We start from the raw sequence: 24,515 nt of genomic DNA, 5'->3' as shown, positions 1-24,515 counted from the left end.
TGAACACCAATCTAAATGTAACCAGCTATATGTTTGAAAAAATTTCTTCATATTGGTTCATTATATTTCAGGAAGCAGAGAAGCATCTATCAGAGATGGTTGTGTGATATCAAAAATCGTCAGACCATCAGGAATAGTCTGATCGTTAAAGATAGCAACGAAATTCTAAAGTCATGGGCATCAAACTTGGAGAAGCTTTTAGATCTTGGTGAGAAGAGTTGTCACCAAATTCACAAAGAAACTATGATTCATAAAGCTGGCACTAAGAGCTTGAGAAACCGTTAGCCACACACCCTCATATTGGAAAGAATCTTTCAGGTTCTGTCCTAAAAATTCTTCATTTAACTTTTGTTGTATTTGTTTGGTTCAGATAACAGAGTTAAAAAAAACTCTTCTTACTTTTTACAACAAATTTATTATTATGCAAAAAAAAAAAGAAGATAAAATGTTGAAAAAAACAGGAAAAACATGCAAGGCAGAAAGAAGCAATACAAACCTAAACCTAAACCCTACAACAAGCAATGATCATTCTCTTTTCTATTTAGCTCTATATAGTTAAAAGAAAAGGAAATGAAGCAATTCCATTAGGAGGATGAACTATTATTGTAATTATGATTACTTGTCTTGTCTGGTGACCATTGTATGTCCTGGAGATAACCGGTTTCACTCGGTTGAACCGCTGCTGGAGAAAACAGAGGACGAGAATGAGAAGATGATGACGAAGTGGATTGCATCATTGAGTCTCCGGTGTAACCAAAACGCAACGGAAACGACATTTGATCGTACAAATCCATAGTTTGTTGATTATGTTGCTGAAACTGTTGTTGGTGGCGAGCCATCTCTGAGTAACTCAAGTTATACGGTTGAATCAACGGCTGAGAGTCAACGGCAGGTCTTAGGGGCAAAAGAGTACTGGTAGAAGTCGAGTTCCTGAACTGTGTTGGTGTCTGAACAGCAGTTGTTTGCTGTACAGATTGTGTTGTAGCGGGTCTAACGAGTTTGACGTTTTCAGGGAAGTTGAGTTTGGCTTTGTTGCCTCTGAACCGAAGAGCAGCTTCATCGTAAGCTCTTGCAGCTGATTCAGCGTTGTCGAACGTACCGAGCCAAACTCTAGCAGCTTTGAAAGGATCTCGAATTTCAGCCGCCCATTTTCCCCACGGTCTTTGTCTCACTCCTCTGTATCTTCTTCGAGGTTGTTGGTCCCCATTTAACGACGACGTTTCGGTGTTAGTAGTTGTTGTAGTTGTGTACTCATATGTTGGGCCTGAACCTGACATGTTGCTCGAAGCTTCTCTCACTGCAAACAAACAAACGTATAAAATAAGCAGTAGTATAAAATAAAATTGAATGTCTCGAATAATGTTATTATAAAAGAAAGTCCTTATAAGAGTTGATGATTATGAGAAAGTGATGAGGCCACAAAGAGCAATGAACAAGTAGTAAAAAGTAAAGCAAGTGGAAAACGACCCTTGAGGCAAATGGAGGGAGATAGATTCTTTTGGGGCCTTTGGCATATAATCATATCATCATTTTGTTAAATAAATACATTGACCTTTTTATTATAATTCTAAAGTATATATGTCTTAGGATAATCAAGTACACTTTCGTTATTTGTTAGTATTTTAAAATATGTTGTCAACGCTTTTCTTACTTATTTGCATGGATTAATAATTTGTTAATCTTATTCTTATCCAGATTTTTTAAAATTTAAAATATAAACTACAATATTAATTGCAGTTCTGTATTTTAAATTTTGTTTTATTTTCAGTTTATATTTTCAGTCATATATTCGTGAATTTTTTTCACGTTTTATTATTAGTCTCTTAATTCATTAATTATCAAATACAAAAAACTAATACGTTAATTAGAAATAAAACAGTAATTGTTTGTTATGTGTGAAATAACCTTATATAATCTATATAATATGAATAAGTTTACCATAATTTTTGAAAGAAAACAAACTAAAGATTTGAAAGAAATGATCTTATACGGATTTGTTTTAAAACATGCATAGTAGTTTGTATTAATATCGTAGCCGGATGACATGTTTTAAAATAAAACAGCAATAGTTACCTCTCGAACTAGAATTGCCTCCGGAGAAATATTGATCAACCGTCAAAGTATTAGCTGCCTTGACTGATTTACCTCCACCGCCACCTTCCTCAACCTCCCTCCTCCTCTTCTGCCCGGAGGACGAGGAGGAATTCGAAGTACCTTCTCCACCGCCAACGAATTGATGAGGAGGAACATTTCCAGAGACGACATGTGTCAAAGCAGAGACGATCGCAGACATCTCCATCTCTCTGCTAAAACTGGGCATAAGAGACGATGACGGAGGCGTAAGAGCGTTATCACGGTGATGGAGGTGGCTGTCTTCGGCCGGGAATAAGTAAAACCATTGATCCATGTCTGATAACGTCCGGTGATCATCTTCTCGAGTGGTCGGCTCGGCTTTTTTACCAACGTTATCTTCCTGGTTTGCCACTTTTAAGGTGCACATAAAAAAAATCTCTCGTTCTAATAAACCTCTTCTGAAACTTAAACCTTATAATCCCTGAATTTTTTTTTAAAAAAATGTTTTTCTTAGAGATAAAGAAAACTCTGTAGAGAGAGAGGAAAAACAGAGAGGTGAGAAAGAAAAACAGAGATTTTACAAGATGTTTTTAAGATAGAGGAGTTAAGCTGATAGATATACAAATATTTTTGCTGTGTACACTTTTTTTTATTCAGCGCCGCCAAATCAAAGAGTCGGTTTCTCTCTTTCTTGCCGTGTGAATGTGAAGGAAAACATGCACTTTTCTATATATAAAATAGACAAATAACTAAATATTATAAAGTTGAGCTATAATAACAGAAGAAAATTGGGTTTTGGTGATTCAGGTCAATATGAACAAATTTATACAAATTGAACACTGTATTAGTGTATGTATATTTCCTCCCTCTATTTCAAATTAATAAATTTTTCATACTTTCACGAATTAAAAATATGATTAAATTATATTATTTGATAATTAATGATTTTCAGTAACTTCAAATTGTTGATAATTTTGATAAATTTTGTTAATAGTTTACAATTTATCATTATTAATTAATAAAATACGCTTTTGAACTATTTTTCAAAACTATTTATGAATTTAAAATCATTTATTTTAGAAACAATAAAAAAGTAGTGGACGATGAAACTTCTGCAACTTGGGAGATATTTAATTTCGTCGACATGCAATTGAAGTGTTAAGTGTTGTTATCAAAACTTAAACGAGCCCAATAAACTTCAATTAACTAAGATATCTATTGGTAGGATTTAGCCTAGGGGGGTTATAGTGTCATTAACTAGACAAGTTGCAAAGTAAAACCAAAAGCTATAAACACTGTTTTTTTTGTCAACATAAACACTGTTAATATATGGAGACATTCAGACACGATGATTAATTACTTTATTTAAGGTTCGGTGATTTCTATAATCACTATAAGATGAATTGTAAAAAAAAAATAAGTAAACCATAAATAAAATATTTGCCTAAACGGTTAGCTCGAAGGTCAAGTTGAGAGAATCAGTGCTGTGCGGTGTTGGTTCGTGCCGACGTCAAAGGACGGTGTCGGTGGTGAAAGGCCAACGCACACCGGCACACGTGATTATCTTTGACCGTTTGACCCAGGAGATATTCTTCGTTTTCGATTTTTCTTGCCTATCCACTCTAAATGTTTAATACATTCTCAAACATCAATAGACTCTTACATACGAACATTATTACTTTTTGCGATAAGGCCCTTCTTAAAGGCATGGCTCACTCTCCTTTAAGGGTGTCCCTGCTGCACTCTAAGGATACATGTTTTAAATTCGTTAACTTGTAGTGAATACTTAATTATAAGGTACTCACATCAAGATACTTTAGTTTCAATGAATACTTAGTTACAAATTATTCACATCAAGGTGTACATATATGTGTATGTAAAAAGTATATAAAAATAGTTGATAAATATATAAAGTTATTGTTAAATAACATTTTATTCAAAATAATACATGAAAGATAAAATTAAAATTAATTTAAATAAAAAAGACCTTGACATTAGTCATTTTTTATATAAAAAAAATTGTATCTGTAAATAAGGGTGGGCACAGATCGGATATCTGAGTATTTGGAAGCATTTGTATCCATTTGATCTTTAGCCACCTAGATGTTCGGTGACTCAGATATCTAAAATGTTTTAGAATTTTAAAGAATATTCGATTTGATCGGTAAATAAAATAATAATTGTAAAATAATAATTTTTTTTTAATAATAACATTTTATTACAAAAATAAAACATTATTTAACTTTTTAAATTCTAGTACCTAATATAATAAATTTAATTCATAAAAATATTGTAAAAGTGATATAAAGTATAATATATATAACATATATATATATATATAATTCCTTACATATATGTATATATATGCATATAACAGATCGAATTAAATATATGTTCCTAAAAATATTGGTATTTGTGATTTGCTTCTTTTTGGATATTGTATTTTAGTATTTGATTTGTTTCGTAGAGTTACGGATATTTAGATTTTTTTGTTCAAATCAAAATTGATAATGACTAGAATCAAAATTTATGAATATTTTGTTAAACTTTATCCGTAAACAATAAAAATAATATATATATAGTTTGGTTTTTGATTCGTTATCTATTTTTATTTGAATCGAAAAATCTAAAGTTTTATTAGAACAATGTATGTGAGTTTTATATTAAAAATAACGCAACGTATATAGTATGAACACATTTATGAATATAGTGCGAACGCATTAGCATACTTATTATCAAATTATTGTAAGGCTCTTATATATCTATTATAGTGTGAATGTATTTATTAGAATGCTTGTCTTTTTAATATATAAGGGTTATAGGAACGTTTAAAAATTTTACCATTAGTTTTTATTAAAAAGCTCATAAATGTAGATTTTTGAACTAACTTCAAAAATTTAATATTTTATATTGAAACACTACTTCCAAGAATGGTATGGTCCTTACACCTAAAAAGGAAAGAAAAGAATAGAATGGTCCACTATAAATTTGTCTTATTTTATAGTAGGTGTGACTTGAGGATTGTCTCAGAAATGACATCGTTTGACTTTGGTTTTCAAACAATCTATAAACTTTAGTGTGCTCCCAAGTTAACGTAGTTGGTATTTTTACCTTTTTTACATGGGAGTACGACACTTCCATATCGTTCAAAAGAAACAAAACTATATATACTATACAGTATCTGGTTAATCAAACAGCCACAAATTCTTCTTTTTCACGTTAGCAAAACTATTATAGAGTTTTTTTTTCCGTCAACAGATTTTATTAAAAGCAAAGTAGAATTCAACACAACACCAACAGATAACATATCCTTCTGTGGTCAACTAAACCGGAAAAAAACAGCGATATCCCCAGAACCTAGAACCCATACAGGGGCAGCATACAAGAACAAACGGTACTACACACTTAAACAAGTAACTAACCTTCCAAACTACTAGAACAAGACTAACAAATACATGGAGACTATCAGATAGAGCATATGTGGCAGCTGCTTAGTGGGAATGCCCTCGGCCAAACCTCCTCCTCCTAGCACTCTGAAGAAATACCTCAAGGACCCACCAACCAAAACTTCATAAACCGGCAAGTAAAGATTCTTTCTAACATTCCCGGAAGCGGCTTGATCTACGACGACCATAGAAAGCCTAGGTATGAAGCGGCATCAACAACAGATCTCCGCGAGATCTAAACGAACATCTAGGAGCGAGGACCACCTAATCCAGAAGACAAGAACAGGCCATGAACGGCATAAAAGTGGACAGATAGAAGCCAAATCAAACTCGCTGAGGATAGTCAACACCTGCAAAAAGAGCCCAGTCCAGAAACAAAGGATACCCGCAACAACAACATAACCAACATATCTAGAAAGAGATTCAAGTAAAAAAGCTTTGTAGCTAAACCACACCGTCAATCCATAGATCCGGAACTTTTGAAACCAAATCCATCCTAAATCTGAAAGCCAAAAGCGATTTGGTAAAGGCGAATCTCCTCTCCTCTGAAAACGAAAGTAAGTCACACACCGATGAACAACAAGACAAGCAGAGGACGTAGGAAGAGATTTTGACCGGCGCCGGCGCTGAAGGAGCCGCCACGCGCCGATCAAAAGAGAAACCAGAAAAAGGTTGAAGAGGGAGGCGGCGTGAAGACCAGAGAGAAAATAGGGGTTTTTGCTTAATGCATGAATATAACTTTTAACTATTATAGAGTTTAAGATACAAAAATATAAGATATACAAATTATTAAAATTCTACTGTTATGATGTGGCATTTTAAGTAGCTTGATGTTTAAGGAGAATTAGATTTTGATCCGCGCTTAGAGAGCGCTGATTTGTTTGTTTTTTATTTATTGATCGAAAACTGATTTACAAACCACCATTATTTTCATTTCGAACCATAACAATTGAGTTTTTAGGTTTTTATCATTTGTTTTTTTTTTCTTTTCAAAATACGGTAGTTGTTCTATAATAATGTTTGAGCTTTAAGATTTGTTTTCATATCCGACCTAGATTCATGGTTGAACCTATAGACCTGATACATTGTATATAATACGGTTCAGATTTAATGAAAAATTTGTTAGTTAAAAATCCGATATAATCGGTAAAAACCAAAAAAAATCATTATTAACCTATGATCTGATACCATTGATCCGATAAAACATAAAATATATGATAGTATTTTAAAAAAAATTGATTAAATTACTCATATTTTTTTTAATATTACATAAATTAGTGATTCCTTAGAATTTGATGAAATTTTATTATGTTTTCCAAATTAAAAATGATAATTTTTAAAAAATTATTGATATGACAATATTAGTTTATTTTCGTTATTAATAACCTATTATAAGTTTTTATTTTAAATTTAAAAATTGATTTTAAAATAGATTTTAAAATATTCTTGAACATTCGTAATTGTCATATCAATATTATGTATAAAATGATATTATCCATGGAAAAATGATATTCAAATATGTATATGATATATGGGGTAGGATATAGGGTTTTGGTTTGTATTGAAAATCTGTATAATATTCAAATGATCTATTTTGAATATTGATACGTATATTTTAGATAAAAATAATATTTTCATGTTTGTTAATTTATTTACAGTTCATAACATATTTATACTTATATTAAATTTAAAATTAGTATATCTTTTAAATAGATATATAGGTTCATTATTTATAGATCCATTTAGATGTATCTGTAGGTCCAAAAACAAAAGACTTAAATGTTATTAATGAATTTTATTAATCTTTTGTAAAAATACGAGTACTTTTGAGAAAACAGTAATTTTTATTAAATGTATAATTTGGGAATAATATTACATATCTTGAATGACTGTTCTCCTTTTAACTAGCTATTCAGAATGACCGTTTGTTTTTTCGATATTGTACGACGATATCTGGAAAAGCTTTTCACCTGTCAATCCTTCAAAAAAAAAAACATTCCCGGCTTGATACCGATAGAGCTTGTATGGAGCATAGCTAAAGGCATTCAAAGATGAGATCGATTCAAATACGGAAACGAGCCAACTTCTAGCGTGCCCCAAATGTGAAATGTCAAATCTCCTATGGGCTCCTAGAGTTTCCTATACCCCTATTTCATAATTCTTTTTTTTGATCAAAATCTAAACTCTCAAATCAAATTCTTCCCGGTTATCAAAACTAAACCCTAACCCCCTATATGGATTAGTGAACCCATGAGTAAATATTTAAATTCTATACTTTTCAAATTCAAAAAATATATATTTTAAAATCGTTTTTAATCATATTTTGATGATTTTTTCGAAAATATGGAAAACAACGTTTTTGGATTTTTGAAATATTTTTATCAAATTGTATAAATCAAATAAAAAATATTAACGTTTCCATTTTAATTTTATGATTTTTCGTTTGACATATAAAATTAAAAGAACAAAAAGGTCCTTTTGAGATTGTGTTATGAGATATAGGGGCATGAGAAGAGATGATTCTACGGAAACTCAACGATTATTAAATGACATATTATTCACCATGTGTGTGCTATAATGCCTAACCTAATCCATGGTTAATTTGCATTAACACGGCAGTTAAAACATAAGGATTATTTTAAGAATATCCCCTTTTTGGTTAAAAAAAATATCCCTTCAACTTGCAAATTTATAACTATTTTAATGTGGCAAAACCGGAGAACTAGTCATGAACAGCTTAATTACTTAAGGCGTATACGATAATGTCTTTTTGACATCAACTTGTCTTTTCCCATAAAATAAATAAGTAATCTATCGTATCAAACTAGTAGCTAGAAGCCTAAAATGAGATTATAAGTGATTAAATGAATACCATATTCTTTTTAATACAACTAATATCATTTAATTTATGCACAAAGACATCAAAATCGTATATATATTCAATGGGAAAATTACTTTATTTGGTTGATAATTGTGGACGTTTAATGTATCTTCATATCTTTATGAGACAAATTAAAGAAAAAATATTCGTATGGAAAAGGGAATAATAGTTATGTTTAACCTTTTCATTTTTCTTTTCGATCTATATGTACTTAACTACTTACTAAATAAAAGATAAGAGATAAAATTAATCTGAAAGCTATTGCCATTGCCACTTGTATATAAATATCCTCAACAATTGGCAATTTGGCATCACAACTTGATAGTCGTCTAGTAATTAATTGAAAATAGCCAGAGGTTATTTGTACGGAACTACGGATTATATTAATCATTTAATAGTAATACAGCTTTAGTCACAGAAACATATAACTAAAATAGACGGGATGAGGTAGCTCACTTGGTAAGGATCCTGTGGACCAATTGTCATGCTCACGGGTTCGACGCCAGGCAGAGGCGAACTGCCCATTCTGTCACCAAATGCGGTACTGGGTGTTGGGTCTTGTCCCCAGCCCAGGTAAAGCCTTCCCGGGTGAAGTGGACCGCTGCCTAACCGGGCCCAGGGGAATGATCCACGTAAGTGGGGAACCCCTGGATTATCAAAAAAAAAAAAAAACATATAACTAAAATATGCTTTGAAAAGATGTTTGTCGACATGAAAATTCGGATTCTACTATGTTATTTTTAAATACTCTACTATATATGGACTTTACCAAAAGAAAACTCCTACTAATTAGGTAACGCTTATGTCGTTTTTGTTACATCTTTCTAAATATTAAAACATTAATCCAGCACGCTGTTTTATATCTGCATGTTGATATATATGAATGAAACAGAATCCAAATTTGGGTTCTCACTAAACAGGTAAACATTCTTTAATCTTTATTTAATCAATTTAAAACTCGGTCAATTCACATATATATATATATCGTTTTGTTATATATATTAAAATACATTATATTGATACATTGTATCCAGCACGGTGTTTTATATTTGCATGTTGAATATATGAATGAAGCAAAATTCAAATTTGGGTTCTCACTAAACAGGGTAAACATTCTTTAATATTTTTAACCAATTTAAAAACTCGATCAATTCATATATACATGCAAAGGTTTAAGACTTATCATCAGACCCCTTATACAAGCACTGAAAATCAATGTATACTAAAATCCTATATAACATGTGGCAGAAAGAAAGCTGACTTTGCCAAAAATAGTCAGACAACTCTCAACAGCGTTCAAAAAAAAAAAAGTCAGACAAATCTCAACACCGACAAGTCAACCACTATTTTATTTCGATCAAAACCATATCCTAAAAAGAGTCAACAGTCAAATTGAATATCACATCACATCTAATAATAACCAATACTACTATCTGAGTTAACATTCCATAGATCCTTATGCTTCCGTGTCACTTACGTACAACCCCAAGTCCCACATTTATATTTCAGCAGCCAAATGAACAGTAGAAATTATATACATTCATACACACGTGTCTTCTTGTTGAGATGTGACAAAACGAATCACGTTTTCTCTATAATAACAATACTGGAAAAGTTGTCCATTTCATATGTATCTACTAAACTAATCCTCAATGGTGCAGCTTGCAGAAATGAAAGCACCCTGTCACTTGTCAAAACAAAGTTAAACACAGAAAAAAAAAACAAATATGAATAAGGGCCTTGTTGAGCGTGTTTAATACTCTTGTGGGCCATTCAGTTAACTTCGTAGTTCTGAATCATTGTAATTACTAAATCAGAGAAACACACATTTTCCTTCGAATAAAGATAATCAAAAGTTGCTTTCGTAAAAATATTACAGATTGAAACAATTCTTGTGTAATATTCAGAAGAGATCAGAAGTATTCAATTAAAGAATAACTTGACAAATCTTTTTCTCTCACGACCAAAGAACAAAACAAATAGACAACAAACCTTCTTTCATCTATATCTACAACACATTCTTGCAAGAATAACACAATCACGTAAACAAAAATTAAATCAAGTCTTAAAGAGGTACTTAACCTCTCTCTCTCTTCTCACCTCTCTTGATCAAATCACAAGCAGTCTAAACCACAGATCTCAAGAACAGGACCACCTTTGGCCACAAACGGATTAACCCTCACCCAAAGAAGTGTAAGAATCGAGGCCAGGAGGATCGACCAGACAACAATAATGGTCGGCATTCTATCTTGTTTCCCAAGCAAACCTTTAAGGAAAGGGTAAAGATGAATGACCACCCAAAGTGCAAAGAACAACCTTCCAAAAAGCGGTCCCCATGAGTCATATCCATTGCTTATAGCATCAGAGATTCCCACTACGATTCCGATGACGTTTATGATGAGAAGAGTCGTCGGAGGAATGAGAAGTGAAGTCCATTTGAAGAGGTAAAGGTCTGAGAACTCTCCGTCATCAGCTGCTTTTGACGTGACTGTGAAGTTAGTGTCCACACCAGCAAGAACCTTGAGAAGACCTTGGAAGAGAGCAAAGAGATGAGCAGAGACACCTCCTATGACCCAAAACTGTTCGTTTCTCCACCAGTCATCGATCCCAACTTTGCCCCATTGCATCTCGAGTATACCAGTTACTGCAATGGACGAGAAGAGGGCCATGAAGAGGATACTCGCATAGTTGCTTATCTGCAAAATTAAGAAACAAGAACCGTTCAAATTAGGATTTTGAACCGAACGGAACCAAATTTTTGGTTTTCTCCCTTTTAAAAAAATATGCCCAAACCATACAAAAAATCTGAACCGAACTAACCAAAATAAACAAACTAACCGAATTTACCCGAAATTTCAAAAAAAAATTAAACCAAAATCTAACCTAAATCAATAACTTAGATAGAATTTTCAAAAACTTAACTAACAGAATAGGTAGTTCAAAAAATAAAAAACTAACCGACTACCGAACCAAACTTTATTTCGGGTTAATTAGTAAAATTTATGTTGAATTGAACTAACCGAAAATCAAACTAACCGAACCGAATAAACCAAACTACAAACCTGCATGCCTTGTTTAAACACACAAACCATGTAATAAAGATTCATACTTTGAGAGCTCAAGATGATTGAATTACCTCAGGAACGATGAATTTTCCTGTGAGAAGACAGATGGCAGGGAGAGAACAGTACACAATGAGTGGGAGAGAGGTCCAAGGGTAAACGACAGAGTTAATGTATGACAATCTCTCAAGCCACTTCAGACCACCTCCATAACCATACCAAATAGGACAATGCCTACTCAAGAAAATCTCAACGGACCCAAGCGCCCATCTAAGGACTTGATGAAGACGGTCTGAAAGATTGATTGGAGCTGACCCTTTGAAAGCTGGTAACTTAGGTGTACAGTAAACAGACCTCCATCCATGAGAATGCATCTTGAAACCCGTGAGAATATCTTCCGTAACAGAACCGTAGATCCACCCAATCTGTGTTTTAGTGTACAAAAGGGTCATCATCAAAATCAAGAATCTATTGCATAAATACAAGAAAATAGGAGTTGTTCAATCTGTAAAACCGAACAGAAGAAGTAGAGTAAGTGGTTTGGATTTGGTAATACCGAATAAACATTATTGGTTCGATATAAAACCAAAAAATACTGAAAAACCGAACCGAACCAAACCAAAATAGATACGGTTCTAAAATGGTACCTAATTTTTATAAACCGAAAAACTGAACCGGACCTGAACTTAACACCCCCGACAAGAAAATAAGTACAAAAGTCAGGAGCTGCGTACCTCTTTGCCCCATTCAGTTTTATCTTCATATCCACAACTAATGACTTGAATAGCTTCTTTAAGCAGACACGCAGGACTTGCGTTTCTAGCCATCCCACCGTTTTGCATACGAGCAGACGCAACAAAAACAGGAGACTGCCCAAACTTCTTCTCCAACTTCAGCTGCATCGCCTCGCTTGATAGTTCTACATTAGAGCCTATATAACATTTTCATCATCAACAACACCAAACGAGTTAAAACACAAACAAGAACTCTAGTGTACATACCTTTAGTGACGGGACCCTCTTCAATATTCTCCAACGCATGGATCTGCTTAGACGCTTCCCTATTCTTCTTCTTCTTATCAGCAGCAGCCAGCGTCTTCGCCTTACGGTTCTTCCTCGAACCGCAGCATAGGAAACACCATTTAGGCCAGCAGTTACATGTCTTACGCGGCGCCTTCTTCTTCTTAGGCGCATCGAATCCGTAAAGCGCTTGCCTCCTGAAAACACAACCTGTTCCGACATAGATAGGTCCTTGTAACCCATCTAAACCCTTCATATTGATCTGTAAAACCAAAAAGATTCATTATTAGTTGGATGTTCAAGAAGATGGTGAATGTATGTAGTACTACTACTTACATCGAAGAACACGACGTTGCGGTTTGAGTATCGATCGTGCCTATCGATCCCATCGAATCTCTGAGGGAACTGAACGTAACAGATCTTTTTCCCTGACTGAGGATCCATCATGAAACACATTGCTTCTCTAAGAGCTTTGCTGTTGTTGATGTAGTGATCACAATCAACGTTCAGAAGATAAGGAGCGTTTGATAGAACACCAGAGACTCGTATCAATGAGTTCATAGCTCCAGCCTTCTTGTGGTGATCGAATCCAGGTCTCTTCTCACGAGAGACGTAAACCAAACGAGGCAGCTCGTTGTTTTCGACGTCACGCACACCATCAGTTCCAAGGAAAACCTATTACAAGAAAGTTTCAGACACAAAGAAGATTACAAAGAAAGGTTTAAAGACTCTGAAACTCACCTGGATCATGCCGGGATGATCTCTTGTACTGTTACCAGGCCAAGGTGTACCGTCTTGCATAGTCCAACCTTCCTCAGGGACTTTCTGCGCCGTCGCTACAAGAGCATTGATCTTAACTTTGAACTCTTCATAATCTCTCTGTCAAACACACACACACACAGTTAGTATCCAAAGCCATCATAAAAAGAAGCAATTAAGTAAGTATTAACCTTCATGGCTCGCCGTTCTCTGACGAATGCTGGATGGACTTTGTTCTTCAAGTAGTCCATCTTATGGCAGAAGTACCATTCAGGGGCACGCGGCTCGATGCAGTACTTCTTGCAGAAAGGAACCCATTTCCTCGCGAACTCTGCCGTCTCTGAAAGAGCTTCGAAAGTGAGCATAGCTGCACCGTCGTCGGATACATAACAAGCAACTTTATCAACCGGATAGTCAACCGCAAGAATAGACAAGACAGTGTTTGCTGTAATAAGCGGAGGCTCTTTTAAGGGATCCACTGTACTCACGAATACATCCACAGGGGATAGTTCGGATGGTTTCCCTTCTTTTTCATATCTGCAAACACAAAAAATGTGAAAATTATATTACCAAAACCAATTATTGAGAAACTGTTAAACAGTAATTAAACATTGGTTTCCCGTCTAAACAATTTTTTTTTAAATTTGTAAAAGTTATTTTACCAAAACCAGTTTTCAAGAAATCATTAGAGGGTAATTAGACACTTTATAGGAAACTATTGATTAGGCAGGCGTCTAAACCGATTTTTTTTTTAATTTGTAAAAATTATATTACCAAAACCAATTTTCAAAAAATCGTTAGCTGCCATTTTATAGAGAATTATTGATTAAGCGGGTGACTTTTTATAAATATTGTTTTAGAAAAATCGTTTTGTTTAAGACCGAGTTTTAGAACTGACCAAAGCAAAAGTAAGTGTTGTGTGTTTTCAAGTTACCTTAATGAGAGCCTGTCCAGGTATGTTTCTCGCTCTATTGGGTACCACTTAGGGAACTGATCAAGAACCCAAGAAACCGCAAACCATATCTCACAAATCACGGAGGTAAGCCACAGTGCATATGCATCTTTGACCGGGTGGAGAATACGGTAGTGGAAGAAGAGACTAAGAATCACAAGACGCAGAACAATTAACATCCGGTACGGATTAATCTTGCTTGATTTGATTGGTATCTTCCTAGACAATGGCTGCCTTCCCTCATCCATCCTAAAATTACCACAAAAAATTGCTTCATAAGGAACGGAACAGAGACTTAAACCAAAAGTGTGTAATGTTCTTACATTGGGATGTCATCACCATCTTCAAAATCAGGATCACCTTCGTGTCTAACCACCTGAAGTTTCTCATTCTGCTTTCTTTTCCATTCCTCCATACGATCTTTCCAAGCCACACTTCCATAACCGTAAACCGCAAGATCTTTCTGAGGTACCATTGGTCTTGGATGTGCTGCAATTACACAAAGCAACTGAAAAACTCAGTAATCATTTACAATACTCATTAAGTACTTCAAAATAAATTCAGATTATAATTTTAAACTTAAAAATATAAATAAAACTACTATATAAACGAATTATCTTATTTTTGATAAAATTATATTTATACAAATTTTAAGTTAATTATCTATACTTTAAAAACAAATGCTGCTTTTAATAAAAATACATACGTATATTTTTATTTTTGCGCTTTCAAAGCACGGATCAAAAACTAGTTAACTACTTAAAATCCGAGAACTTACCAGCAATGGTTGGGTCAGAGAGAGAAACCGGGTGGACTTTACTGCCATGACCACTAAGTGAAGGAGGAACAATAAGAGCATGTCTGTCAGACGATATCTCAATGTCCTGTCATAAAAACAAAAACCCAAAAAAATTAGATGAAGCTACATAAGATGATGTGTTTCTATAATGAGGTCAGCTCACCTCGTCTCCATAAGTCAGGAGTGGAATCTGAGAGCCAGGAGGAGCTGAATCCAAATCACCGGAGTGGCGACGAGACACCGACACACCTTCAGAGACCTGATCAAACCCAATCCCATTGCCCCCGTACTCGAACTCATTGTCTATATCATCAACGTCATCCTCCTCTTCATCGTTCTCGACCCTTGGACTTCCTTTAATCCGTTTGTAACGGGTCTTGCACTGAGGACAAGCTTGATTGCCTTCTCGTCTCTCGTACTCGTAGCAAGGTCTACACACAGGGAAGGCACACTCGTTGCAGGCAACAAACGGTTCTCCATCGACGGTTGATTCGATCTCGTCTCTGCAGATTTCGCATGTCTGTCCTCTCAGCTCTTGCACTGATCTTATCTGCACAAATAAAACGACGTCGGATTCACTACTTAAACAACACAATCTTTAACACTTCACATTCACAGATTCTGATTGTACTGTACTTATTAGTGTCGGCAAGTGGAAACAAACTGTTGTCTGAAGAAAATGGAGGATTCAGACAAGTCAAATTCGGACAAATCTTCCCCACCGACAGAAACTGTTCTAAATTAAATCTAATAGAAACTATAAAATCCTAATTGAATTCGAACGGTCAAACCCAGATCCAGAAAACAAAAAGGAAAAGACTTTCGGACAGGAACAGAGAAACCCAGATCGAAAGAGAGATGCAATTGGGAGATCTCTTATCTTACTCTGGCATTCTCATCGGCATTGATCAGAACAAACTCGTTCCTGTTGTGAGAACCGGCGATTAACCGACCACCGGTATTCATGTTGTCGGAACGCTAAGCAAATAAATCTCTATGGATCTCAGGGAAGCTCGGTGGTTCTGAGAGATCCACCACAGTCCATAACAGAGGTTACTACTTCCACAACCTTTTTTATTGTTGTGGAAGTGTAAACAGTCACAGAAATAAAGGATTGATTCCAGAGAGAGAGAGAGAGAGAGTCAATGGTATGGTGGAAGAGAGAGAGGCGCAAGCTGCAAATGATTAAGGCTAAGGCCAATTTGTTTTTTAATAAACACGTAATGACGAAGAGAGAGAGGGACAAGAGTGATTTGATTAGTTAAAAACTTAAAGTGGTGAGATTATTAAAAGGCAATTATGTAGATTAGTAAAAATCCAAAGGCCATATTTTACCAAGATTAGATAAATACCCCATCGCTAAGATGGTATAGAAAAAAAAATTGTTTGTTTTCATAATAATAAATGTTATTTAAATATATATATATATATATAATAGTCAATTTTCAAGTTTCATTTTAGTAAATATTCCATCCGTGCCTAAAAAATGTATATTTTTTTTAAAAAAAATTGTTTCAAAAAAATACATTTTTGATATTTTCAATGGATAAATTAAATGTAAATTGTAAATTTCATAAAATATAATATATTTATTAAAATTCTATTGGTGAAACTTGTGGGAAATAGTTGACTACAGAAAATAAAGTATTAGTAAATAAAATTTGATACTCCCTCTGTTTCAAAATACATGAAGTTTTAGGATGTGACACAACTATTAAAAAATTTATCTTTTATCTATAAAAATATTATTAAAATATAAATTAAAATATGAAAATATCATCTATTTTGAAATATCAAAAACTCTCTAAAACATCATCTATTTTGAAACATCAAAAACTCTCTAAAACATTATATATTTTAAAACAGAGAGAGTATATTTTTTTAATAAGTGAAAATTTTAAAATATGGATCTTTTAAAAACGGATGGAGTATTACTTAAGATTTATATTTAGTTAATAAAAACTATATGTGTAAACTTAGAAGGAGTAACAATTACACTTTAAAATCAGGAAACATCTAATTAGAAAAAATCATGTACTAATTTAAAACGAAGAAATTATTTTAAATTATTTATGTGTGTAGATCCAAGTTCTTATAACATGTGCTTGAACATATTATTAGTAGTAGTGGAATTTCATATAAATGTGAGAAACAAAATTATAATGACAAGAATCAAGGTCTTTGTTATTGCCCTACTGTGTAATAAATCCTCTAGAAAAAAAATCCTCTAGGTTTTTAAAGAGACTCGAAATGTTGAGAAACAGGTGTAGACATTTACTCACCAGACATAAAACAATCTGTAAGCATCGTGCCCAATATCCTATTTTCTAGGTCTTTTTAGTTGTAATTACCTTAATTATTGCTACGTTTTTACAGGACAAATTTACAAGTTACCGAGGTAAAATAACCAAAACATGTTAGTTTAAGCCTGGGGAACTTATTTTCAACTTTGATCACAGTGATCAACCTATTATGTCTTCTTTTTTTTTTGCTATATTTTCATTATTTTGTGGGTGTGTTAATATATAAAGATTATTCTAAAGTCGGCCCCAGTCGCCATATTGCTAATTTGTTTTTTCAGCTTTTATCCCCTGTTCTTAAATAAGAGAAAATGTGTAATTATTGTCACTATGTATCACATCACATGCCCATGTATGATGTCTATATGTATACATTTGCCGACAGACAGTTCGTGATATATAACATATTTAGAGTAATATTTTCCAATATTCTAATTTTGGGCGTAGAAATTTTATATATATATTGACTTGTTGATAGCCTGGCCGAATATAGATAATAATCTTTTTCAGAAACTTATATTATATAGTATAATGTTGATTATATTACATATTATAACGTATAGCTAACTTTAGTTGGTTACCACATCAAATTTGTTTTCATGATTTTGATTGAATGGTGTGTACTGTCTTCTCCAAGCTCTATTGCCACATGTTCTTATAGAACTGTCGGTGCTTAATTAACAACAATATATAACATGACTTTTTGACTTTTGATGTAATTCTCTCAGTATTAGTAAATGCACAAGATTATTTGCTGGTTTTTATTAGGAATCTGAATATAATAACTATATGAATATTAAAGAAGATCGAATTAAGCTTTTGGTCAAATGGTTGGAGGTTATAAATCAACCCAACTTATGGGTTGTATTTCATCTTGATTCGATCGTATCACAGCTATTCAATAATTTATTATATCAAAAGAAGTTAATGAGAAAACGTTATATATAATTATAAGACTATATTCTTAGAAAACAAGAAAGAACTAAAACTATACAACAATTTGTATGAGAATTTATGAAACAAAAATAAATGTGAAATAGCATGTTGATTCAAATAAACGATCAATTGTTTGTGTTAAAACGAAAATGCTTTTTAACTCTTTTTAGAAAAAACTATCAGATATTTGACATAAAATTAACTAAGCGAGTCTATGACAGTTATGTATTACTGATTTTGTAAATCAAACGAGATTAGTTTGTTTCTGTCAGCTCTGCATTTTGATTTGATCGATCTTTTGAAACACCAAATTATGTGGGGTTTGTTTGTCGTTCACATGATTGTTTTCTTTCTTTCATGTTTAAGCTTTTTTTTTTTTCTCTCGGAAATTTAATGGTTATCACTGTTCACTTTAAGACTACGCAATCAGAACTCATAGACTACGGGTTCGAATGGTGACGGCGGTTTTGATAATATAAGCGGTGCGGAATTGAAGTGCGGTACGGTTCAACTGCGGTTCATGCGGTTTGCGGGACAAGTGCGGATTTGATAAAAAAAATAGTGCGGATTTGATAAAAAAAGTAATGCGGTTTTGATATAAAAAAAGTATTGCGATTTTGATAGAAAAATAATACATTAGTTTTAAACATTGTCACTAGTTTTATTGAGTTTGACCAGATTTTAACAATTTTTAGGGTTTATCCAAAAATGGTTTTAACATAAAATTGAATTTTAAAATTGTTTATAAATAATTATTTATAATTTTTATAGTTATTTTTAATTACCTTTATTTTATTAGTTTAAATAAATTATTTTTGCAAAACTATACACAAAAAACTTAAATTTGTATGTTAAATATGTTTATTTTATAGATTGAAATTAAAACACTTATTGACATGATTTCTTAACAAAAAAAGAGTTAGTGAATAAAATAAAAGGGTAAATTAGTTGTTAGAAGAGCTTTTATTAATATGCACAACACATCACGTAACATGACATATTTATCTCATACTCATGTTTAATTTTAAAAATATTTTTTGTTCAAAAAATCACTGTGTAGTGCGTTTTTTAGTTGTCCCGCTACTATTTTGGTGCTGGCACCATTGAACTGCGTTTTTTTACATTTATGCATGTTTTGGTGTCTTGAAAATCGTGTGCGTATTTCAATTGCGTTTTTTTCAAAAACGCATTTTTCTAGTTTATCACTCTGATTGGTGACATTTGTGGAAACTAGTCAAATCAATACAAAAACGTCCCGCACTTAGTGTCTCCATTCTCAACCTACGGTTGACAAAAATTTACGCATCATAATTAGGAAATGCATATATACAATATACCGTATTTGTAAAATATATGTTTTTTTTAGAACTAGTATATGGTAGTATTGCAGGATTGTATTATTATAGTATTTCGAGTGTTAAATCATAATATTTCTAAAAAAATATTTCGAGTGTTAAATCATAATATATATCATATATTTTTTGCATATATAGTATCATACTAAAATGATAGTTTTAACTAGTTTTATTCTATATAGGTTACACTACGATTAATTTGTTTGTATACCACCTTAACTAATCATGTTATTGTAACGTTTTGGATGAAAAATGTACAACAAAGTGTCATCACTTGATTGGATGAATTTGATAAGATTTTTCTATTCTACTATTTGTAACAGGAGTAATAAATATATATGTCAAATGACTAGTTAAATAAATATCGTGATCACCTAAGTTAAGTGCAACAGCGCAAGTACAACTGTTCTATTTGTCCATCCAAGTAAATAGTTATGTTCAACTGAAACAATAAAAACTAAATCAAGAGTCTACGGCTGATAGCTACTGGTTGAGCCATATATTCCTAGTGAAATTTCTCATTAATCTTGCCAAAAAGGAAGCCACAATAATCACACCAGTATACATCTTTAATATCAGTTATTATTTATGTGAGCTTAAATGTATACACATTACGAGTTCACGTATTAAACTTCATTAATATATTCTACAATTGACTGAAAGCAAAAGTAGTTTTTATAGACAAGTAAAATGTCTAATAGCGACACATTTGCTTTGTTTCTTTAGGCAAAAAAAAAGTTCACCACTTATATATATATATATATATATATATATATATATATAGTTGTTTAGTTGCTTCCTTGTTGATAGTTTTTGTTTGTACCATTGTATTCACTTTTATTACCTAAAATGTCTAATAGCGACACATTTGCTTTGTTTCTTTTTTTTTTAGTTAAAGAAAAAAATGTAATTCTTTTTTTTTTTTTTGAAAAAGGGCACACAAAAAAAAAATGTAATTCTTACCAAAAGAGAGAAGTGTCATTGCTTAAAAAGTATCCAAAATAAAAATGATTCACTGAAAAACAGTTTTATATATATGTTCTATTTATCTAGATTCTAAACATAGCTAAGCTGTTACCCTAAACGGAAACTTAAATGTAATTATGTATATTGCTCGAAGCTCATAAAGGGTAAGTTTCTTTACGTGCACATGAATTTAAGTTAAAACGATACTATGATTAATCGAAACACGTGTTGCATGACTCACTGGTAACTTTTGACGCATTTGTTTTACCATTTGTTTCCAGTAGAGTGTAATCATAACTGCGGCAAGGCACTGGCGCAATGAGTTGCTTATTAGAATAATCAAATAATTTTTTTTTTTAATAAACCCTATCAATTGATTGGCCTAGAACGAACTTAGTGCTAAAAGGTAGATTGGCTATCACACTGCATAACCTGAATTTAGAATACTTTCCGATTAATGTGAGCCAATCATCTGTTATGATATACCATATAAATCACTTAGGCCAAAACCCAAGTCAAAGTCTAGACTGACTAAATGATGATAATTTAGTTTATAAAGAAAATCGAATGCATGACTAATGTGGGTACATACCAAGCTTTAAGAAATTATCACTAGACTACCACCGCATGGTTAAAATAATAATAATAATATAACCTTTATCTATGCTGGCAATTCTTTTTGTTAATTTCTTCTACTGATGACGACTGAGGAGTGCATATTTTACACGCAAGCTCAAAGTAAGAATGTAGTTAATCCATGGCCCTACGAAGAGTAACATGGTATAACCTTTAACATTAAGACAAATACATGAACTATAATAATATAGTATTTAATACTGTAGTTACTATGTTGGTGTTTTGTTGATCTACATGTCTTTTAGTTCCAGTTACTCCTAATTAGCTTTAATTAATAGTTAATGCCAAGTGTCGAGGGTCAATCTTGTCGGTGGAGGGTCCAAAAAATCCGATATTGTATAATACATATATAGCATGATCGTAAAACATAAAAGTAGCTTAAGTGTGCACGAAAAAAATAGCTTAAGTAAAATATTCAATAATTCATACTTTTAATTTGTAGAAACCTCTAATATTCTAGACAATTCACCAACATGCACTATCCATCAATACGATCTTTTGTACTATTTGCGGTGGCAATAAATCTGAAAAGCCTATACAATTGACCAATATTATTGGAAAAGAAACTAAAAGTATATTAAGACAGCTGTGGAGTTGCTTTGTTGTACTTTAGACACCCACCAATCCGAAAGTATAACTTGTCCGAACTAAGGAACCCCTCTTCTCTCGTATTTTGACATGTTTACGGGCAGCTTTTAGACAGCACATTACAAGTTAAATTGATTCAGAAACAAAATTAGATGGATTGTTTCAACCTTTCAGGTAAGAAATTTCTGTATTTGAAAGGTGAAAACAATAGTATTTAATTATTTATCGTGTTAAAGCACTTTGTAATACTTTTCAAGATATTATATTCTAGTAGATCAAGGAATGTATTATTTATCTCTTTGACAAAAAAAAGTATTATTTATCTTATTAATTGTGAAAGTTGGAATTGTCCTAGTATTGAAATAAAATAAAATTACGAGGTGGTGGATACGAGTTCAAATAAATAAAAAATGTTAACAACACATGTATAAGATTGGTCTTCATATGTCATTGCCATGTTCTTGACTAACAATCCATATATTTCCAACTATGTGATTAATTCTCTTTCATAAGTCTTCTAAACATTTCATAAATCAAAATCAGAACTTCTTGTTTAATTGTCTTTTCAACGTGAGAATATCAGGAAACAGAATATAATCTTGATCCAAAATTAAAACAAAAGTAGGGGAGAATAGTTTCTTAGGCTTTTTACTTGATTCCAACCAAGTTCAACCTAATAGGCAATCAAAATAGTTAAATAAGTTACCTCTATCCACTGAGTATATATATTTAACATGTGCTAAGTTACCAACCAAGTGGCTGTAGTTTAGTGGTGAGAATTCCACGTTGTGGCCGTGGAGACCTGGGCTCGAATCCCAGCAGCCACATCTTTTTTTTCAATTTTTTTTAACCCTTCACTACTTGATTAATGGGCTTCCGTCAAATTTATTCATATTTTTTACAACGGGAGTTTTCGAAGTACTGAAGCCCAAAAGACTTTCTTCGCATACAAGTAAGTAAAAGATCTCACCTTATAAAAAGTCCCAAACTTGAGACACACGCTATTAACACGCTTCCTTTACTAATTTCCCTTTTTCACCTTGCGTTAATTTCCTTTTTTCACATTGCGTTAATTTCCTTTTTTTTTTACATTGCGTTGATTTCTTTTTCGTAAAAAGGAAATTATCGTCTATAAATAACTGACATACGCACCTATTTGATTGCAAGTCTTATCAGACCACTCTCTTCTCTCGTTTTCATCTTAGGGTTTTGGTTCTGTCTATTTTCTCTCTCTCTCTCTCAACGATATGGAGTACAACAAAGAAGAAGCAAGAAAAGCAATGGAGATTGCAGAGATGAAACTCTCAAAAAAAAAGATTACATCGGGGCGAAAAAAATCGTAAGCAAGGCTAACAAATTATATCCAAATTATACAAGGCTAATAATCAACTGAGCTACTTGTCAAATCAACCAAAAGCATAAGCATATTGATAGGTCCCTTGCCAAGAGATATCTATTGTTGATCTAGAAACATGGATTTGATACCAATTAAGGTCCCTCTTCAAATCAAAGAGAATTTGCCAAAGGACAAACTAAGAACACACACTTTTCTTTGGGTAGTTTTGACTACCTCTTTTTAGTTTTTCATTAGTTTAAAAATAGAGAAAGATGGAACACTAGTTCCTACAAAACAGGAAGCAAATAGGTACATGAAGTTGAGGAAAACTCAACGTGAGAGAGTTGAGCCTGTTCTCCTACAAGTCAGGAGACCAAGTCTTTCTCTTTGTTATTTGCTGAATTTAAATAAATGAAGATTAAATAATAAAACAGCTAAACCAATTAACTAGATCGGTAATGTGAGAGAGTACAGTTTAGCTTCTATCTTGCAGTCTCATCACATATACTTACATTGCCAACGAAAACAGATCGAGCATCGACCTCCTCCTTGCCTGCTTGATCTGCTGCCATAGTAGCAGGATCTGCAAAAAAACAAAAATTGAATTTAACAAAAGAAGTTGACCTACTGCAGCTAACGAATCAGAAACAAACCTTGAGGACCCATATCCTTCTCAACCTTGGCCTGCATCTCGCGAAGAGCAGCAGCTTCGTCCTCTATCTCTTTCAATCGTTTCTTCATCTCATCCAACTCCTAATTATAAATACCAAATCAAATCAATAAGAGAGAGAGAGAGAGAGAGAGAGAGAGAGAGAGACCTTAGCGGCATCGTCATCAGCTGCAGTCATCATGTCCATGTCTCCATCCATCTCTCCGACCTCGGGGATTTCTCCGCCGTATACCTCGTGCTCCTCTTCCTCCATCGCACGAACGTTTAGCTGATTTGGATAGTTGACACGTAATCAATCATCGTATCCGGCCCATTTATCATTCCTTAATGGGCCTTTACAGGCTCAATTTCTGACCTTTTCGTTAATTATTATTAGTATTTGCTATTTTCAAATTGCATAATCAAATCTGTCGAATCTCAAGTCATCAGAATATCAAAACACGTCACCAATAAATTAACCCCTTTGCCGAGGTGAAACGTTGAAAGGTCTCTGTTTCCTCGGGACCAAAAGAACTAACGGTAACATTTTCTTCATTTTTTTACCGGTGGAGGATAAATATTTTCTCTTTTTAAAAAATTGGAAGAAAAAAAGAAACACCAACGGTAACTTTCACTAAAATCCCACACCATCTGTCTATATAAACAAACAATGGCAGTTTCCTCTCTTACCACCACTCTTCCTTCTTAATCTTGTTCTTTCTCTCTCTCTCTCTCTCTTTCTCAAGAAACTATAGTGT

General features: G+C 33.1%; 3 protein-coding genes and 1 non-coding gene across 7 annotated transcripts; 1 reads left to right on the top strand and 3 right to left on the bottom strand.

The window, feature by feature from the left end:
• Positions 1-333: 333 nt before the first annotated feature.
• On the bottom strand, positions 334-2,659 carry LOC125588846 (ethylene-responsive transcription factor ABR1-like). Its single transcript, XM_048760721.1, has 2 exons — positions 2,074-2,659; positions 334-1,297 (listed from the first exon to the last, which is right to left on the bottom strand). Exons 1-2 carry the CDS (start codon positions 2,498-2,500, stop codon positions 585-587), a joined length of 1,140 nt encoding a protein of 379 aa, XP_048616678.1. The 5' UTR covers positions 2,501-2,659; the 3' UTR covers positions 334-584.
• A 7,621-nt stretch (positions 2,660-10,280) lies between these two features.
• LOC125588843 (cellulose synthase A catalytic subunit 6 [UDP-forming]-like) lies at positions 10,281-16,184 on the bottom strand. 2 transcript variants are annotated; one of them, XM_048760718.1, is made up of 12 exons: positions 15,877-16,184; positions 15,155-15,541; positions 14,971-15,076; positions 14,516-14,681; positions 14,175-14,441; positions 13,432-13,777; positions 13,223-13,360; positions 12,818-13,156; positions 12,464-12,743; positions 12,197-12,393; positions 11,537-11,887; positions 10,281-11,096 (listed from the first exon to the last, which is right to left on the bottom strand). In XM_048760718.1, the coding sequence occupies exons 1-12, from the start codon at positions 15,955-15,957 to the stop codon at positions 10,515-10,517; spliced, it is 3,240 nt and encodes a 1,079-aa protein (XP_048616675.1). In that variant the 5' UTR covers positions 15,958-16,184; the 3' UTR covers positions 10,281-10,514. The 2 variants fall into 2 exon arrangements, with proteins under 2 accessions (XP_048616675.1, XP_048616676.1); XM_048760719.1 differs by having other exon boundaries at positions 12,197-12,381.
• Positions 16,185-22,527: 6,343 nt separating this feature from the next.
• On the top strand, positions 22,528-22,599 carry TRNAH-GUG. The gene has a single exon. It is a non-coding gene; the product is annotated as a tRNA-His (tRNA).
• A 460-nt stretch (positions 22,600-23,059) lies between these two features.
• On the bottom strand, positions 23,060-24,083 carry LOC125574942 (polyadenylate-binding protein 2-like). 3 transcript variants are annotated; one of them, XM_048760713.1, is made up of 4 exons: positions 23,927-24,083; positions 23,762-23,861; positions 23,611-23,691; positions 23,060-23,196 (listed from the first exon to the last, which is right to left on the bottom strand). In XM_048760713.1, exons 1-4 carry the CDS (start codon positions 24,029-24,031, stop codon positions 23,174-23,176), a joined length of 309 nt encoding a protein of 102 aa, XP_048616670.1. In that variant the 5' UTR covers positions 24,032-24,083; the 3' UTR covers positions 23,060-23,173. The 3 variants fall into 3 exon arrangements, with proteins under 3 accessions (XP_048616670.1, XP_048616667.1, XP_048616674.1); XM_048760710.1 differs by having other exon boundaries at positions 23,060-23,201; positions 23,616-23,691; XM_048760717.1 differs by lacking the exon at positions 23,060-23,196 and having other exon boundaries at positions 23,319-23,691; positions 23,927-24,082.
• Between the last annotated feature and the right edge of the window lie 432 nt (positions 24,084-24,515).

This window comes from Brassica napus, chromosome A2 (assembly GCF_020379485.1).
Source record: "Brassica napus cultivar Da-Ae chromosome A2, Da-Ae, whole genome shotgun sequence".
Taxonomy (NCBI): Eukaryota; Viridiplantae; Streptophyta; class Magnoliopsida; order Brassicales; family Brassicaceae; genus Brassica; species Brassica napus.
Note: the sequence above shows the minus strand (reverse complement) of the source record. Positions and strands in the feature narration are given on the sequence as shown.

Bases quoted from the DNA above. Each gene is read 5' to 3' on its own strand.
- LOC125588846 (XM_048760721.1), bottom strand. From the start codon at position 2,500: ATGTGCACCTTAAAAGTGGCAAACCAGGAAGATAACGTTGGTAAAAAA. The intron at 1,298-2,073 runs GTAACTATTGCT...GTTTGTTTGCAG, and splicing joins AGGCAATTCTAGTTCGAGAG to TGAGAGAAGCTTCGAGCAAC.
- LOC125588843 (XM_048760718.1), bottom strand. From the start codon at position 15,957: ATGAATACCGGTGGTCGGTTAATCGCCGGTTCTCACAACAGGAACGAG. The intron at 15,542-15,876 runs GTAAGATAAGAG...TTATTTGTGCAG, and splicing joins ATGCCGATGAGAATGCCAGA to ATAAGATCAGTGCAAGAGCT. The intron at 11,097-11,536 runs GTAATTCAATCA...TTAATTTTGCAG, and splicing joins GAAAATTCATCGTTCCTGAG to ATAAGCAACTATGCGAGTAT.
- LOC125574942 (XM_048760713.1), bottom strand. From the start codon at position 24,031: ATGGAGGAAGAGGAGCACGAGGTATACGGCGGAGAAATCCCCGAGGTC. The intron at 23,862-23,926 runs GTCTCTCTCTCT...ATTTATAATTAG, and splicing joins CTGATGACGATGCCGCTAAG to GAGTTGGATGAGATGAAGAA. The intron at 23,692-23,761 runs GTTTGTTTCTGA...GTTTTTTTGCAG, and splicing joins GAAGGATATGGGTCCTCAAG to ATCCTGCTACTATGGCAGCA.